Genomic DNA, 15,843 nt, shown 5'->3' with positions numbered 1-15,843 from the left:
CGTCAGTGGGGCAGGAGAGAGTGCCTCCTGGGCATGAGTGGGGCCTGGGAGGTGCCAGGGCAGGCGTCAGTGGGGCAGGAGAGAGTGCCTCCCGGGCATGAGTGGGGCCTGGGAGGTGCCAGGGCAGGCGTCAGTGGGGCAGGACAGAGGGCCTCCCGGGCATGAGTGGGGCCTGGGAGGTGCCAGGGCAGGCGTCAGTGGGGCAGGAGAGAGGGCCTCCTGGGCACGAGTCGGGCCTGGGAGGTGCCAGGGCAGGCGTCAGTGGGGCAGGAGAGAGTGCCTCCTGGGCATGAGTCGGGCCTGGGAGGTGCCAGGGCAGGCGTCAGTGGGGCAGGAGAGAGTGCCTCCTGGGCATGAGTGGGGCCTGGGAGGTGCCAGTGCAGGCGTCAGTGGGGCAGGAGAGAGGGCCTCCTGGGCATGAGTGGGGCCTGGGAGGTGCCAGGGCAGGCGTCAGTGGGGCAGGAGAGAGGGCCTCCTGGGCATGAGTGGGGCCTGGGAGGTGCCAGGGCAGGCGTCAGTGGGGCAGGAGAGAGGGCAACTTGGGCATGAGTGGGGCCTGGGAGGTGCCAGGGCAGGCGTCAGTGGGGCAGGAGAGAGGGCCTCCTGGGCATGAGTGGGGCCTGGGAGGTGCCAGGGCAGGCGTCAGTGGGGCAGGAGAGAGGGCCTCCTGGGCATGAGTGGGGCCTGGGAGGTGCCAGGGCAGGCGTCAGTGGGGCAGGACAGAGGGCCTCCTGGGCATGAGTGGGGCCTGGGAGGTGCCAGGGCAGGCGTCAGTGGGGCAGGAGAGAGGGCCTCCTGGGCATGAGTGGGGCCTGGGAGGTGCCAGGGCAGGCGTCAGTGGGGCAGGAGAGAGGGCAACTTGGGCATGAGTGGGGCCTGGGAGGTGCCAGGGCAGGCGTCAGTGGGGCAGGAGAGAGGGCAACTTGGGCATGAGTGGGGCCTGGGAGGTGCCAGGGCAGGCGTCAGTGGGGCAGGAGAGAGGGCCACCTGGGCATGAGTGGGGCCTGGGAGGTGCCAGGGCAGGCGTCAGTGGGGCAGGAGAGAGGGCAACCTGGGCATGAGTGGGGCCTGGGAGGTGCCAGGGCAGGCGTCAGTGGGGCAGGAGAGAGGGCAACTTGGGCATGAGTGGGGCCTGGGAGGTGCCAGGGCAGGCGTCAGTGGGGCAGGAGAGAGTGCCTCCTGGGCATGAGTCGGGCCTGGGAGGTGCCAGGGCAGGCGTCAGTGGGGCAGGACAGAGGGCCTCCTGGGCATGAGTCGGGCCTGGCAGGTGCCAGGGCAGGCGTCAGTGGGGCAGGAGAGAGTGCCTCCTGGGCATGAGTGGGGCCTGGGAGGTGCCAGGGCAGGCGTCAGTGGGGCAGGAGAGAGTGCCTCCTGGGCATGAGTGGGGCCTGGGAGGTGCCAGTGCAGGCGTCAGTGGGGCATGAGAGAGGGCCTCCTGGGCATGAGTGGGGCCTGGGAGGTGCCAGGGCAGGCGTCAGTGGGGCAGGAGAGAGGGCCTCCTGGGCATGAGTGGGGCCTGGGAGGTGCCAGGGCAGGCGTCAGTGGGGCAGGAGAGAGTGCCTCCTGGGCATGAGTGGGGCCTGGGAGGTGCCAGGGCAGGCGTCAGTGGGGCAGGAGAGAGTGCCTCCTGGGCATGAGTGGGGCCTGGGAGGTGCCAGGGCAGGCGTCAGTGGGGCAGGAGAGAGGGCCTCCTGGGCATGAGTGGGGCCTGGGAGGTGCCAGGGCAGGCGTCAGTGGGGCAGGAGAGAGTGCCTCCTGGGCATGAGTGGGGCCTGGGAGGTGCCAGGGCAGGCGTCAGTGGGGCAGGAGAGAGGGCAACTTGGGCATGAGTGGGGCCTGGGAGGTGCCAGGGCAGGCGTCAGTGGGGCAGGAGAGAGGGCAACCTGGGCATGAGTGGGGCCTGGGAGGTGCCAGGGCAGGCGTCAGTGGGGCAGGAGAGAGGGCCACCTGGGCATGAGTGGGGCCTGGGAGGTGCCAGGGCAGGCGTCAGTGGGGCAGGAGAGAGGGCAACTTGGGCATGAGTGGGGCCTGGGAGGTGCCAGGGCAGGCGTCAGTGGGGCAGGAGAGAGGGCAACTTGGGCATGAGTGGGGCCTGGGAGGTGCCAGGGCAGGCGTCAGTGGGGCAGGAGAGGGGGCCACCTGGGCATGAGTGGGGCCTGGGAGGTGCCAGGGCAGGCGTCAGTGGGGCAGGAGAGAGGGCCACCTGGGCATGAGTGGGGCCTGGGTGGTGCCAGGGCAGGCGTCAGTGGGGCAGGAGAGAGGGCCTCCTGGGCATGAGCAGGCGTCAGTGGGACAGGAGAGAGTGCCTCCTGGGCATGAGTGGGGCCTGGGAGGGGCCAGGTCCCAGGGCAGGCGTCAGTGGGGCAGGACAGAGGGCCTCCTGGGCATGAGTGGGCCTGGGAGGTGCCAGGACACGAGAGGGGTCCTCCTGGGCATGAGTGGGGCCTGGGAGGTGCCAGGGCAGGCGTCAGTGGGGCAGGAGAGAGTGCCTCCTGGGCATGAGTGGGGCCTGGGAGGTGCCAGGGCAGGCGTCAGTGGGGCAGGAGAGAGTGCCTCCTGGGCATGAGTGGGGCCTGGGAGGTGCCAGGGCAGGCGTCAGTGGGGCAGGAGAGAGGGCAACTTGGGCATGAGTGGGGCCTGGGAGGTGCCAGGGCAGGCGTCAGTGGGGCAGGAGAGAGGGCCTCTGGGGCATGAGTGGGCCTGGGAGGTGCCAGGGCAGGCGTCAGTGGGGCAGGACAGAGGGCCTCCTGGGCATGAGTGGGGTCTGGGAGGTGCCAGGGCAGGCGTCAGTGGGGCAGGAGAGAGGGCCTCCTGGGCATGAGTGGGGCCTGGGAGGTGCCAGGGCAGGCGTCAGTGGGGCAGGAGAGAGGGCCTCCTGGGCATGAGTGGGGCCTGGGAGGTTGCAGGGCAGGCGTCAGTGGGGCAGGAGAGAGGGCCTCTTGGGCATGAGTGGGGCCTGGGAGGTGCCGGGGCAGGAGAGGGCCTGCTGGGCTTGAGTGGGGCCTTGGAGGTGCCAGGGCAGGCGTCAGTGGGGCAGGAGAGAGGGCCTCCTGGGCATGAGTGGGGTCTGGGAGGTGCCAGGGCAGGCGTCAGTGGGGCAGGAGAGAGGGCCTCCTGGGCATGAGTGGGGTCTGGGAGGTGCCAGGGCAGGCGTCAGTGGGGCAGGAGAGAGGGCCTCCTGGGCATTTGTGGGGCCTGGGAGGTGGCAGGGCAGGCGTCAGTGGGGCAGGAGAGAGGGCCTCCTGGGCATGAGTGGGGCCTGGGAGGTGGCAGGGCAGGCGTCAGTGGGGCAGGAGAGAGGGCCTCCTGGGCATGAGTGGGGCCTGGGAGGTGGCAGGACAGGCGTCAGTGGGGCAGGACAGAGGGCCTCCTGGGCATGAGTGGGCCTGGGAGGTGCCAGGGCAGGCGTCAGTGGGGCAGGAGAGAGGGCCTCCAGGGCATGAGTGGGGCCTGGGAGGTGCCAGGGCAGGCGTCAGTGGGGCAGGAGAGAGGGCCTTCTGGGCATGAGTGGGGCCTGGGAGGTGCCAGTGCAGGCGTCAGTGGGGCAGGAGAGAGGGCTTCCTGGGCATGAGTGGGGCCTGGGAGGTGCCAGGGCAGGCGTCAGTGGGGCAGGAGAGAGGGCCTCCTGGGCATGAGTGGGGCCTGGGAGGTGCCAGGGCAGGCGGCAGTGGGGCAGGAGAGAGGGCCTCCTGGGCATGAGTGGGGCCTGGGAGGTGCCAGGGCAGGCGTCAGTGGGGCAGGACAGAGGGCCTCCTGGGCATGAGTGGGCCTGGGAGGTGCCAGGGCAGGCGTCAGTGGGGCAGGAGAGAGGGCCTCTGGGGCATGAGTGGGGCCTGGGAGGTGCCAGTGCAGGCGTCAGTGGGGCAGGAGAGGGGGCCTCCTGGGCATGAGTGGGGCCTGGGAGGTGCCAGGGCAGGCGTCAGTGGGGCAGGAGAGAGGGCCTCCGGGGCATGAGTGGGGCCTGGGAGGTGCCAGTGCAGGCGTCAGTGGGGCAGGAGAGAGGGCCTCCTGGGCATGAGTGGGGCCTGGGAGGTGCCAGGGCAGGCGTCAGTGGGGCAGGACAGAGGGCCTCCTGGGCATGAGTGGGCCTGGGAGGTGCCAGGGCAGGCGTCAGTGGGGCAGGAGAGAGGGCCTCCGGGGCATGAGTGGGGCCTGGGAGGTGCCAGTGCAGGCGTCAGTGGGGCAGGAGAGAGGGCCTCCGGGGCATGAGTGGGGCCTGGGAGGTGCCAGTGCAGGCGTCAGTGGGGCAGGAGAGAGGGCCTCCGGGGCATGAGTGGGGCCTGGGAGGTGGCAGGGCAGGCGTCAGTGGGGCAGGAGAGAGGGCCTCCTGGGCATGGGTGGGGCCTGGGAGGTGGCAGGGCAGGCGTCAGTGGGGCAGGAGAGAGGGCCTCCTGGGCATGAGTGGGGCCTGGGAGGTGGCAGGGCAGGCGTCAGTGGGGCAGGAGAGAGGGCCTCCTGGGCATGAGTGGGGCCTGGGAGGTGGCAGGGCAGGCGTCAGTGGGGCAGGACAGAGGGCCTCGTGGGCATGAGTGGGCCTGGGAGGTGCCAGGGCAGGCGTCAGTGGGGCAGGAGAGAGGGCCTCTGGGGCATGAGTGGGGCCTGGGAGGTGCCAGTGCAGGCGTCAGTGGGGCAGGAGAGAGGGCCTTCTGGGCATGAGTGGGGCCTGGGAGGTGCCAGTGCAGGCGTCAGTGGGGCAGGAGAGAGGGCTTCCTGGGCATGAGTGGGGCCTGGGAGGTGCCAGGGCAGGCGTCAGTGGGGCAGGACAGAGGGCCTCCTGGGCATGAGTGGGCCTGGGAGGTGCCAGTGCAGGCGTCAGTGGGGCAGGAGAGAGGGCTTCCTGGGCATGAGTGGGGCCTGGGAGGTGGCAGGGCAGGCCTCCTGGGCATGAGTGGGGCCTGGGAGGTGCCAGGTCCCAGGGCAGGCGTCAGTGGGGCAGGACAGAGGGCCTCCTGGGCATGAGTGGGCCTGGGAGGTGCCAGGGCAGGCGTCAGTGGGGCAGGAGAGAGGGCCTCCTGGGCATGAGTGGGCCTGGGAGGTGCCAGGGCAGGCGTCAGTGGGGCAGGAGAGAGGGCCTCCGGGGCATGAGTGGGGCCTGGGAGGTGCCAGTGCAGGCGGCAGTGGGGCAGGAGAGAGGGCTTCCTGGGCATGAGTGGGGCCTGGGAGGTGCCAGGGCAGGCGTCAGTGGGGCAGGACAGAAGGCCTCCTGGGCATGAGTGGGCCTGGGAGGTGCCAGGGCAGACGTCAGTGGGGCAGGACAGAGGGCCTCCTGGGCATGAGTGGGCCTGGGAGGTGCCAGGGCAGGCGTCAGTGGGGCAGGAGAGAGGGCCTCCGGGGCATGAGTGGGGCCTGGGAGGTGCCAGTTCAGGCGTCAGTGGGGCAGGAGAGCGGGCCTCCGGGGCATGAGTGGGGCCTGGGAGGTGCCAGTGCAGGCGTCAGTGGGGCAGGAGAGAGGGCCTCTGGGGCATGAGTGGGGCCTGGGAGGTGCCAGGGCAGGCGTCAGTGGGGCAGGAGAGAGTGCCTCCCGGCCATGAGTGGGGCCTGGGAGGTGCCAGGGCAGGCGTCAGTGGGGCAGGAGAGGGGGCCTCCTGGGCATGAGTGGGGCCTGGGAGGTGCCAGGGCAGGCGTTAGCGGGGCAGGAGAGAGTGCCTCCTGGGCATGAGTGGGGCCTGGGAGGTGCCAGGTCCCAGGGCAGGCGTCAGTGGGGCAGGAGAGAGGGCAACTTGGGCATGAGTGGGGCCTGGGAGGTGCCAGGGCAGGCGTCAGTGGGGAGGAGAGTGGGCCTCCTGGGCATGAGTGGGGCCTGGGAGGTGCCAGGTCCCAGGGCAGGCGTCAGTGGGGCAGGAGAGAGGGCAACTTGGGCATGAGTGGGGCCTGGGAGGTGCCAGGGCAGGCGTCGGTGGGGCAGGAGAGAGGGCAATTTGGGCATGAGTGGGGCTTGGGAGGTGCCAGTGCAGGCGTCAGTGGGGCAGGAGAGAGGGCAACTTGGGCATGAGTGGGGCCTGGGAGGTGCCAGTGCAGGCGTCAGTGGGGCAGGAGAGGGGGCCTCCTGGGCATGAGTGGGGCCTGGGAGGTGCCAGGGCAGGCGTCAGTGGGGCAGGAGAGAGGGCCTCCTGGGCATGATTGGGGCCTGGGAGGTGCCAGGTCCCAGGGCAGGCGTCAGTGGGGCAGGAGAGAGGGCAACTTGGGCATGAGTGGGGCCTGGGAGGTGCCAGGGCAGGCGTCAGTGGGGCAGGAGAGAGGGCCTCCTGGGCATGAGTGGGGCCTGGGAGGTGCCAGGGCAGGCGTCAGTGGGGCAGGAGAGGGGGCCTCCTGGGCATGAGTCGGGCCTGGGAGGTGCCAGGGCAGGCGTCAGTGGGGCAGGAGAGAGTGCCTCCTGGGCATGAGAGGTGCCAGGGCAGGCGTCAGTGGGGCAGGAGAGGGGGCCTCCTGGGCATGAGTCGGGCCTGGGAGGTGCCAGGGCAGGCGTCAGTGGGGCAGGAGAGAGTGCCTCCTGGGCATGAGTGGGGCCTGGGAGGTGCCAGGTCCCAGGGCAGGCGTCAGTGGGGCAGGAGAGAGGGCAACTTGGGCATGAGTGGGGCCTGGGAGGTGCCAGGGCAGGCGTCAGTGGGGCAGGAGAGAGTGCCTCCTGGGCATGAGTGGGGCCTGGGAGGTGCCAGGGCAGGCGTCAGTGGGACAGGAGAGAGTGCCTCCTGGGCATGAGTGGGGCCTGGGAGGTGCCAGGGCAGGCGTCAGTGGGGCAGGAGAGAGTGCCTCCTGGGCATGAGTGGGGCTTGGGAGGTGCCAGGTCCCAGGGCAGGCGTCAGTGGGGCAGGAGAGAGGGCAACTTGGGCATGAGTGGGGCCTGGGAGGTGCCAGGACACGAGAGGGGTCCTCCTGGGCATGAGTGGGGCCTGGAAGGTGCCAGTGCAGGCGTCAGTGGGGCAGGAGAGAGGGCCTCTGGGGCATGAGTGGGCCTGGGAGGTGCCAGGGCAGGCGTCAGTGGGGCAGGACAGAGGGCCTCTTGGGCATGAGTGGGGCCTGGGAGGTGCCAGGGCAGGAGAGGGCCTCCTGGGCATGAGTGGGGCCTGGGAGGTGCCAGGGCAGGCGTCAGTGGGGCAGGAGAGAGGGCCTCCTGGGCATGAGTGGGGCCTGGGAGGTCCCAAGGCAGGCGTCAGTGGGGCAGGAGAGATGGCCTCCCGGCCATGAGTGGAGCCTGGGAGGTGCCAGGGCAGGCGTCAGTGGGGCAGGAGAGGGGGCCTCCTGGGCATGAGTCGGGCCTGGGAGGTGCCAGGGCAGGCGTCAGTGGGGCATGAGAGAGTGCCTCCTGGGCATGAGTGGGGCCTGGGAGGTGCCAGGGCAGGCGTCAGTGGGGCAGGAGAGAGTGCCTCCTGGGCATGAGTGGGGCCTGGGAGGTGCCAGGTCCCAGGGCAGGCGTCAGTGGGGCAGGAGAGAGGGCAACTTGGGCATGATGGGGCCTGGGAGGTGCCAGGGCAGGCGTCAGTGGGGCAGGAGAGAGAGGGCCTCCTGGGCATGAGTGGGGCCTGGGAGGTGCCAGGGCAGGCGTCAGTGGGGCAGGAGAGAGTGCCTCCTGGGCATGAGTGGGGCCTGGGAGGTGCCAGGTCACAGGGCAGGCGTCAGTGGGGCAGGAGAGAGGGCAACTTGGGCATGAGTGGGGCCTGGGAGGTGCCAGGACACGAGGGGTCCTCCTGGGCATGAGTGGGACCTGGAAGGTGCCAGTGCAGGCGTCAGTGGGGCAGGAGAGAGGGCCTCTGGGGCATGAGTGGGCCTGGGAGGTGCCAGGGCAGGCGTCAGTGGGGCAGGAGAGAGTGCCTCCTGGGCATGAGTGGGGCCAGGGAGGTGCCAGGTCCCAGGGCAGACGTCAGTGGGGCAGGAGAGAGGGCAACTTGGGCATGAGTGGGGCCTGGGAGGTGCCAGGACACGAGAGGGGTCCTCCTGGGCATGAGTGGGGCCTGGAAGGTGCCAGTGCAGGCGTCAGTGGGGCAGGAGAGAGGGCCTCTGGGGCATGAGTGGGCCTTGGAGGTGCCAGGGCAGGCGTCAGTGGGGCAGGACAGAGGGCCTCTTGGGCATGAGTGGGGCCTGGGAAGTGCCAGGGCAGGAGAGAGGGCCTCCTGGGCATGAGTGGGGCCTGGGAGGTGCCAGGGCAGGCGTCAGTGGGGCAGGAGAGAGGGCCTCCTGGGCATGAGTGGGGCCTGGGAGGTGCCAGGGCAGGCGTCGGGGCAGGAGAGAGTGCCTCCTGGGCATGAGTGGGGCCTGGGAGGTGCCAGGGCAGGCGTCAGTGGGGCAGGACAGAGGGCCTCCTGGGCATGAGTGGGGCCTGGGAGGTGCCAGGGCAGGCGTCAGTGGGGCAGGAGAGATGGCCTCCCGGCCATGAGTGGGGCCTGGGAGGTGCCAGGGCAGGCGTCAGTGGGGCAGGAGAGAGTGCCTCCCGGCCATGAGTGGGGCCTGGGAGGTGCCAGGGCAGGCGTCAGTGGGGCAGGAGAGAGTGCCTCCCGGGCATGAGTGGGGCCTGGGAGGTGCCAGGGCAGGCGTCAGTGGGACAGGAGAGAGTGCCTCCTGGGCATGAGTGGGGCCTGGGAGGTGCCAGGTCCCAGGGCAGGCGTCAGTGGGGCAGGAGAGGGGGCAACTTGGGCATGAGTGGGGCCTGGGAGGTGCCAGGACACGAGAGGGGTCCTCCTGGGCATGAGTGGGGCCTGGAAGGTGCCAGTGCAGGCGTCAGTGGGGCAGGAGAGAGGGCCTCTGGGGCATGAGTGGGCCTGGGAGGTGCCAGGACAGGGGGCCTCCTGGGCATGAGTGGGGCCTGGGAGGTGCCAGGGCAGGCGTCAGTGGGGCAGGAGAGAGGGCCTCCTGGGCATGAGTGGGGCCTGGGAGGTGCCAGGGCAGGCGTCAGTGGGGCAGGACAGAGGGCCTCCTGGGCATGAGTGGGGCCTGGGAGGTGCCAGGGCAGGCGTCAGTGGGGCAGGACAGAGGGCCTTCTGGGCATGAGTGGGGCCTGGGAGGTGCCAGGGCAGGCGTCAGTGGGGCAGGAGAGATGGCCTCCCGGCCATGAGTGGGGCCTGGGAGGTGCCAGGGCAGGCGTCAGTGGGGCAGGAGAGAGTGCCTCCCAGCCATGAGTGGGGCCTGGGAGGTGCCAGGGCAGGCGTTAGTGGGGCAGGAGAGAGTGCCTCCCGGGCATGAGTGGGGCCTGGGAGGTGCCAGGGCAGGCGTCAGTGGGGCAGGAGAGAGTGCCTCCCGGGCATGAGTGGGGCCTGGGAGGTGCCAGGGCAGGCGTCAGTGGGGCAGCACAGAGGGCTTCCTGGGCATGAGTGGGGCCTGGGAGGTGCCAGGTCCCAGGGCAGGCGTCAGTGGGGCAGGAGAGATGGCCTCCCAGCCATGAGTGGGGCCTGGGAGGTGCCAGGGCAGGCGTCAGTGGGGCAGGAGAGAGTGCCTCCTGGGCATGAGTGGGGCCTGGGAGGTGCCAGGGCAGGCGTCAGTGGGACAGGAGAGAGTGCCTCCTGGGCATGAGTGGGGCCTGGGAGGTGCCAGGTCCCAGGGCAGGCGTCAGTGGGGCAGGAGAGAGGGCAACTTGGGCATGAGTGGGGCCTGGGAGGTGCCAGGACACGAGAGGGGTCCTCCTGGGCATGAGTGGGGCCTGGAAGGTGCCAGTGCAGGCGTCAGTGGGGCAGGAGAGAGGGCCTCTGGGGCATGAGTGGGCCTAGGAGGTGCCAGGGCAGGCGTCAGTGGGGCAGGACAGAGGGCCTCTTGGGCATGAGTGGGGCCTGGGGGGTGCCAGGGCAGGAGAGAGGGCCTCCTGGGCATGAGTGGGGCCTGGGAGGTGCCAGGGCAGGCGTCAGTGGGGCAGGACAGAGGGCCTCTTGGGCATGAGTGGGGCCTGGGAGGTGCCAGGGCAGGCGTCAGTGGGGCAGGACAGAGGGCCTCCTGGGCATGAGTGGGGCCTGGGAGGTGCCAGGGCAGGCGTCAGTGGGGCAGGAGAGATGGCCTCCAGGCCATGAGTGGGGCCTGGGAGGTGCCAGGGCAGGAGAGAGTGCCTCCTGGGCATGAGTGGGGCCTGGGAGGTGCCAGGGCAGGCGTCAGTGGGACAGGAGAGAGTGCCTCCTGGGCATGAGTGGGGCCTGGAACAGGTCCCAGGGCAGGCGTCAGTGGGGCAGGAGAGAGGGCAACTTGGGCATGAGTGGGGCCTGGGAGGTGCCAGGACACGAGAGGGGTCCTCCTGGGCATGAGTGGGGCCTGGAAGGTGCCAGTGCAGGCGTCAGTGGGGCAGGACAGAGGGCCTCTTGGGCATGAGTGGGGCCTGGGAGGTGCCAAGGCAGGAGAGAGGGCCTCCTGGGCATGAGTGGGGCCTGGGAGGTGCCAGGGCAGGCGTCAGTTGGGGCAGGACAGAGGGCCTCTTGGGCATGAGTGGGGCCTGGGAGGTGCCAGGGCAGGCGTCAGTGGGGCAGGACAGAGGGCCTCCTGGGCATGAGTGGGGTCTGGGAGGTGCCAGGGCAGGCGTCAGTGGGGCAGGAGAGAGGGCCTCCTGGGCATGAGTGGGGCCTGGGAGGTGCCAGGTCCCAGGGCAGGCGTCAGTGGGGCAGGAGAGTGCCTCCTGGGCATGAGTGGGGCCTGGGAGGTGCCAGGGCAGGCGTCAGTGGGGCAGGAGAGAGTGCCTCCTGGGCATGAGTGGGGCCTGGGAGGTGCCAGGGCAGGCGTCAGTGGGGCAGGAGAGAGTGCCTCCCGGCCATGAGTGGGGCCTGGGAGGTGCCAGGGCAGGCGTCAGTGGGGCAGGAGAGAGTGCCACCTGGGCATGAGTGGGGCCTGGGAGGTGCCAGGGCAGGCGTCAGTGGGACAGGAGAGAGTGCCTCCTGGGCATGAGTGGGGCCTGGGAGGTGCCAGGTCCCAGGGCAGGCGTCAGTGGGGCAGGAGAGAGGGCCTCTGGGGCATGAGTGGGCCTGGGAGGTGCCAGGGCAGGCGTCAGTGGGGCAGGACAGAGGGCCTCTTGGGCATGAGTGGGGCCTGGGAGGTGCCAGGGCAGGAGAGAGGGCCTCCTGGGCATGAGTGGGGCCTGGGAGATGCCAGGACACGAGAGGGGTCCTCCTGGGCATGAGTGGGGCCTGGGAGGTGCCAGGGCAGGCGTCAGTGGGGCAGGACAGAGGGCCTCTTGGGCATGAGTGGGGCCTGGGAGGTGCCAGGGCAGGCGTCAGTGGGGCAGGACAGAGGGCCTCCTGGGCATGAGTGGGGTCTGGGAGGTGCCAGGGCAGGCGTCAGTGGGGCAGGACAGAGGGCCTCCTGGGCATGAGTGGGGCCTGGGAGGTGCCAGGTCCCAGGGCAGGCGTCAGTGGGGCAGGAGAGAGTGCCTCCTGGGCATGAGTGGGGCCTGGGAGGTGCCAGGGCAGGCGTCAGTGGGCAGGAGAGAGTGCCTCCTTGGCATTAGTGGGGCCTGGGAGGTCCCAGGGCAGGCGTCAGTGGGGCAGGAGAGAGGGCAACGTGGGCATGAGTGGGGCCTGGGAGGTGCCAGGACACGAGAGGGGTCCTCCTGGGCATGAGTGGGGCCTGGAAGGTGCCAGTGCAGGCGTCAGTGGGGCAGGAGAGAGGGCTTCTGGGGCATGAGTGGGCCTGGCAGGCGTCAGTGGGGCAGGACAGAGGGCTTCTTGGGCATGAGTGGGGCCTGGGAGGTGCCAGGGCAGGAGAGAGGGCCTCCTGGGCATGAGTGGGGCCTGGGAGGTGCCAGGGCAGGCGTCAGTGGGGCAGGACAGAGGGCCTCTTGGGCATGAGTGGGGCCTGGGAGGTGCCAGGGCAGGCGTCAGTGGGGCAGGACAGAGGGCCTCCTGGGCATGAGTGGGGTCTGGGAGGTGCCAGGGCAGGCGTCAGTGGGGCAGGACAGAGGGCCTCTTGGGCATGAGTGGGGTCTGGGAGGTGCCAGGGCAGCCGTCAATGGGGCAGGAGAGAGTGTCTCCCGGGAATGAGTGGGGCCTGGGAGGTGCCAGGTCCCAGGGCAGGCGACAGTGGGGCAGGAGAGAGGGCCTCCTGGGCATGAGTCGGGTCTGGGAGTTGCCAGGACCCAGGGCAGGAGAGAGCAGCCAGATCTTTGGAACGGGCAGGCCTAGGGGTGCGCTACAGAGGGCCCAGGGCTGAGAGGTGCTGATCGAGTGGAGACGGGCCAGAGCGTCAAGGTTCCCACCGCATTGTCTGTCAGAGTGGGCATGGAAGCTCTTCAGAAGCTGGCAGATGTGGCTTGATTAAGAAAAGTCCACATCTTTGGAAAGACAGTGCCACACCCCTGGGCTTTCATTTCCCAATTCTTGGAGTTGTAGTTTTGTGTTGATGAGTGTCAAGGTGTGCAGCTGTGCGTGGTGTTTGCTCACAGGCTTGTCCTCGTTTTACATTTTGCGCCCTGCCAGGATGAAGTTGGAGAGAGTGCACCTGAAGTGCAAGAACCTGCATGAATACCTTCAGGAGCTCACCCCAGCGCTGCTTGACCGCCTCTACAACCACCCTGCTACGTGTCTTGCTGTCTTCCGGTGCGTAGGAGCGGGTCCCTTTGTGTGCTGTGCCAGCGGTAATCCAGCCCTGGATGACTAGAGCCTCGCTAGGGGGATCTTGGGTTTTCATTATTCTTTATAGACCGAGAGGGGTCATTATCGTGGAATAATGGCATGCCCTGAAGCTATTGGCCACCGCAAAGTCTAGAACTGTACGTTGAATTAGGGTCATTATCCCAACCATTGACCACTCACCCGAGCGATTCCTGTAAGGTTCCTGGATCATGGAGTTGTGCAACTAAACAGCAACGTAATTTTATTGCATACTTCCCAACCCTACAGTGGCTGATCTGTAAGAACACAGGCAATTCAGCAGGATTCAGTAAAACATAGACATGCACACTAGAAAACACTTTGTGCACACCTGACATGTGAAACAGCCAGGGAATCTCACCTTCCTATGCTGCCAGCAGCATTTGCATCCAAACGTGCCGTGCTCTGTGTTGTCACACATTTCAAACGTAAAGGGGAGCCTGGCACGAATTATATTTCGTTTCACATGTCAGGTCTGCGCATTCAAAGTGTCTTAATAAGAGGTATCGCCTCACTGAACAAGATTCTTTTGGTCGCACAGTTTACGTGCAGGGTTTCTTATCTGTGACTCCTCAGTTATGTGCACGTTATTTGAGCAAGTGTCATAGCCTGCCAAGCTCTATCATCCGCTTCTGGTAAACGCGTCTGCTAGGTGGGCACATGTCAAGCTTGTCATTAATTATCCTATGTGTTCTTGTTGGCCTACAAACTTGTCTGGTATTGTTTAAAGCGTGGACCTACGGGATCGAAATTGGCATTTGTTGACCAGGAGCAGAAAGCAGCTACTGGGTATAGGGCATCGAGAAAGCAGCTACTGGGTATAGGGCATCGAGAAAGGAGCTACTGGGTATAGGGATTCGAGAAAGCAGCTACTGGGTATAGCGCATCATCTTTTAGGCAGGAGCTACCTGTGGAGAACCAGGAGGTAGTACAGGCTGCGCAGCAAATCTAACTTTGCACAAGATGCAAGCTCACTTTTTGTCCACTTCATGTTATCCAATGTTTTAAATGTCCTTTTTTAAGTGTGTGTTTTTAATATACATTCCCAAACATACATAGTTATAATCAAATAGCTAGATTTGTATGACCCCATTTGCCCCAGGAGTAGCTCCTGGTAGCTGTTGGTTTCAAGCTAACCAAGCTCCCCTTGGCTATAACCAGGAACTAAATAGCTCCCAGCTCCTGCGAGTTCTGAACCCTGGACCTAGCTCAGGAGCACCGCAGAGCGTGGGTAGCCAGCATTTGGGCTGGCATCTTTTAACAGTAGCGCAGTACTGTGAGCTCTGTCCATCGCTATTTGCGTGAATTGGTCCTTGGTCAAGTGTTGTTGAAAGAGCCATGTTTTGAGAGATTTTCAAAATTTGGAGAATTGTGGGGGCATTCCGAGCCAACACCGCGAGCGAATTTCAGAGTGTGACTGCATAACGAGGGAAGTATTGCTTGCAGCTTCTCAACAAACATCTGCAGCTCCGGGGTCTAAAGTGATCTTGTCCTTCCACTCCTGTCTTAACTCGCGATATCATACCATCATTACTTGTTTGTTCAAGCAACCCACTGATGACCTGGAGGTCCCGACACCCTTCCACCTGAAAGCACGCCCCTAAACGCTCACACTAGAAAAATGACAACCCACTACAGAAAAAGGCCCAAGAAACTCTTGGAAGGATAACAAGTTTTTATTTCTACAAAATACGTGTGCCAGCTAAGAACTCTCCTGCCAAGGAACGTTGTGATGAAAAAGGGTACAAGCAGAAGCTTAAAAAGGAGCACAGCATCACCAATGACCTAATTACATATAGTAAAAACCTGTGTGGCTGGTTGGTACGACCCTATACATGAGCGACCTGCTCTATAGGGATGCCAGGCCATTGGTCTCAGCCCAGTGGTCCGTTTTCCATCACGTGAGGTCTGCCGGGCTCATCATCTCCAGGGAACCAAGGCCAAAGGAGCAATTGGCTACATTTGAAATAGTGATACTCTATCATACAGTGCACCTGGCATGCTCAGAAGACTGGCACATGGGGGGGGGGTAGGGTTCCGAGGTCACACACATACACTTACAAACACACACTTCACTCCTCCCGATCGTGTCCCTGGGCTTCCAAGGCCTCCATCCTCACTTTTGAACTATAATTTACCCCTCCCTGTACCTCTCATTACAAATGTCCTTATGAAATAAAGGTGGGGCGACCATGTTCTTGGATCCTTTATGGTTGGTTGGGTTATGGTCGGTGGTCCGGGGTCAGCTAGTATCTTGGAATTAAGGGATCTCTGGGCTGGGACATGGGCAGGAGCCATAACTTGTGGTTGGTTGGCTGGGTGGGTGGGGGTTGGAGGCCTGCTTAAGTCTGTCTGTGATAACTTGTATACCAAGGTGCCTAGCACTGTCTTGTGGCCTTGCAGGACACATTCCTTCTTAGAACAGACATATTGGCAACAGTTTTAGAACAAGGGATGGTTTCAGTGGAAGTTGGCAGCATGGGCTTCCCTCGTCAGCGCTTGGGCCTGTTCGGGTTCTCCCGTTAGATTTGCGGCCTACGCTTAACACGCTAAATACTACTTGGCCATGCAGGCCCTATGCTTTGACCATGGTTACAAGATGCCATCTACTTATAGGTGCGCATTATGTCTAAATCGGCTAAATTCCGTACAATGTTATGATGGTGTGGGGACTCTTAGGCGGCCCCCCCTGGGCTACCAGAGATCTTCTAATGGGACCCGCCTGACCCTGAAATGCCTAGGGAGGTGGGATGGGTTAGTTCCCTTCCCAACACACCCTGTGATGGCTGAAGATGCCATCATTGCCCATTTACTCAAGAAGCCCACTGCTGACCTGGAGGTCCCGGTACCCTCCCCCCTCCAATATGATGGCTGAGCATACTGTCATTACCCACCTCAAGCAGCCCACTGCTGACCTGGAGGTCCCGGCATCCCCCCCCCCGCCCCTGCCATATGATGGCTGAGCGTACCGTCATTACTTAACTCAAGTAGGTCCTGGTACCCTGCCACCCTCTGATTGCTGAGCATTCCATCCTTATCCATTTATTCAAGCAGCCCACTGCTGCGCCTGAGGTCCGGGTACCCTTCCACCCTATGATGGCTGAACAAGCTATCAGCCCACTGCTGACCTTCAGGCCAAAGTAATTCCTCACAAATCTCATCTCCCCTCAAATCCAACAATCTCTTGCAGGATTACCAGGCCAGCCTACACTGCAGCCCAGCCACCCCCCTTCAGCAGAGAAGAGGTGCTTAGATCTAGAAACCAGGCTCTGGCCTGTCCACTGCAGTCCAGCAA

The 15,843-nt window shown here is 65.4% G+C and overlaps 1 protein-coding gene across 3 annotated transcripts in view; it reads left to right on the top strand.

Moving 5' to 3' along the window:
- The window catches only part of GTF2H4 (general transcription factor IIH subunit 4), a 70,864-nt gene that overhangs the window by 2,549 nt on the left and 52,472 nt on the right, over positions 1-15,843 (top strand). For all 3 annotated transcript variants that reach the window (XM_069635311.1, XM_069635310.1, XM_069635312.1), the window contains exon 2: positions 12,375-12,494. In XM_069635311.1, the coding sequence (XP_069491412.1) occupies positions 12,376-12,494 (119 nt within the window). In that variant the 5' untranslated portion in view covers position 12,375. The remainder of the gene's footprint in view (positions 1-12,374; positions 12,495-15,843) is intronic.

This window comes from Ambystoma mexicanum, chromosome 13, assembly GCF_040938575.1.
Source record: "Ambystoma mexicanum isolate Mex_15411 chromosome 13, UKY_AmexF1_1, whole genome shotgun sequence".
Classification (NCBI taxonomy): domain Eukaryota; kingdom Metazoa; phylum Chordata; class Amphibia; order Caudata; family Ambystomatidae; genus Ambystoma; species Ambystoma mexicanum.
This window is presented reverse-complemented; position numbering and strand designations above follow the sequence as displayed.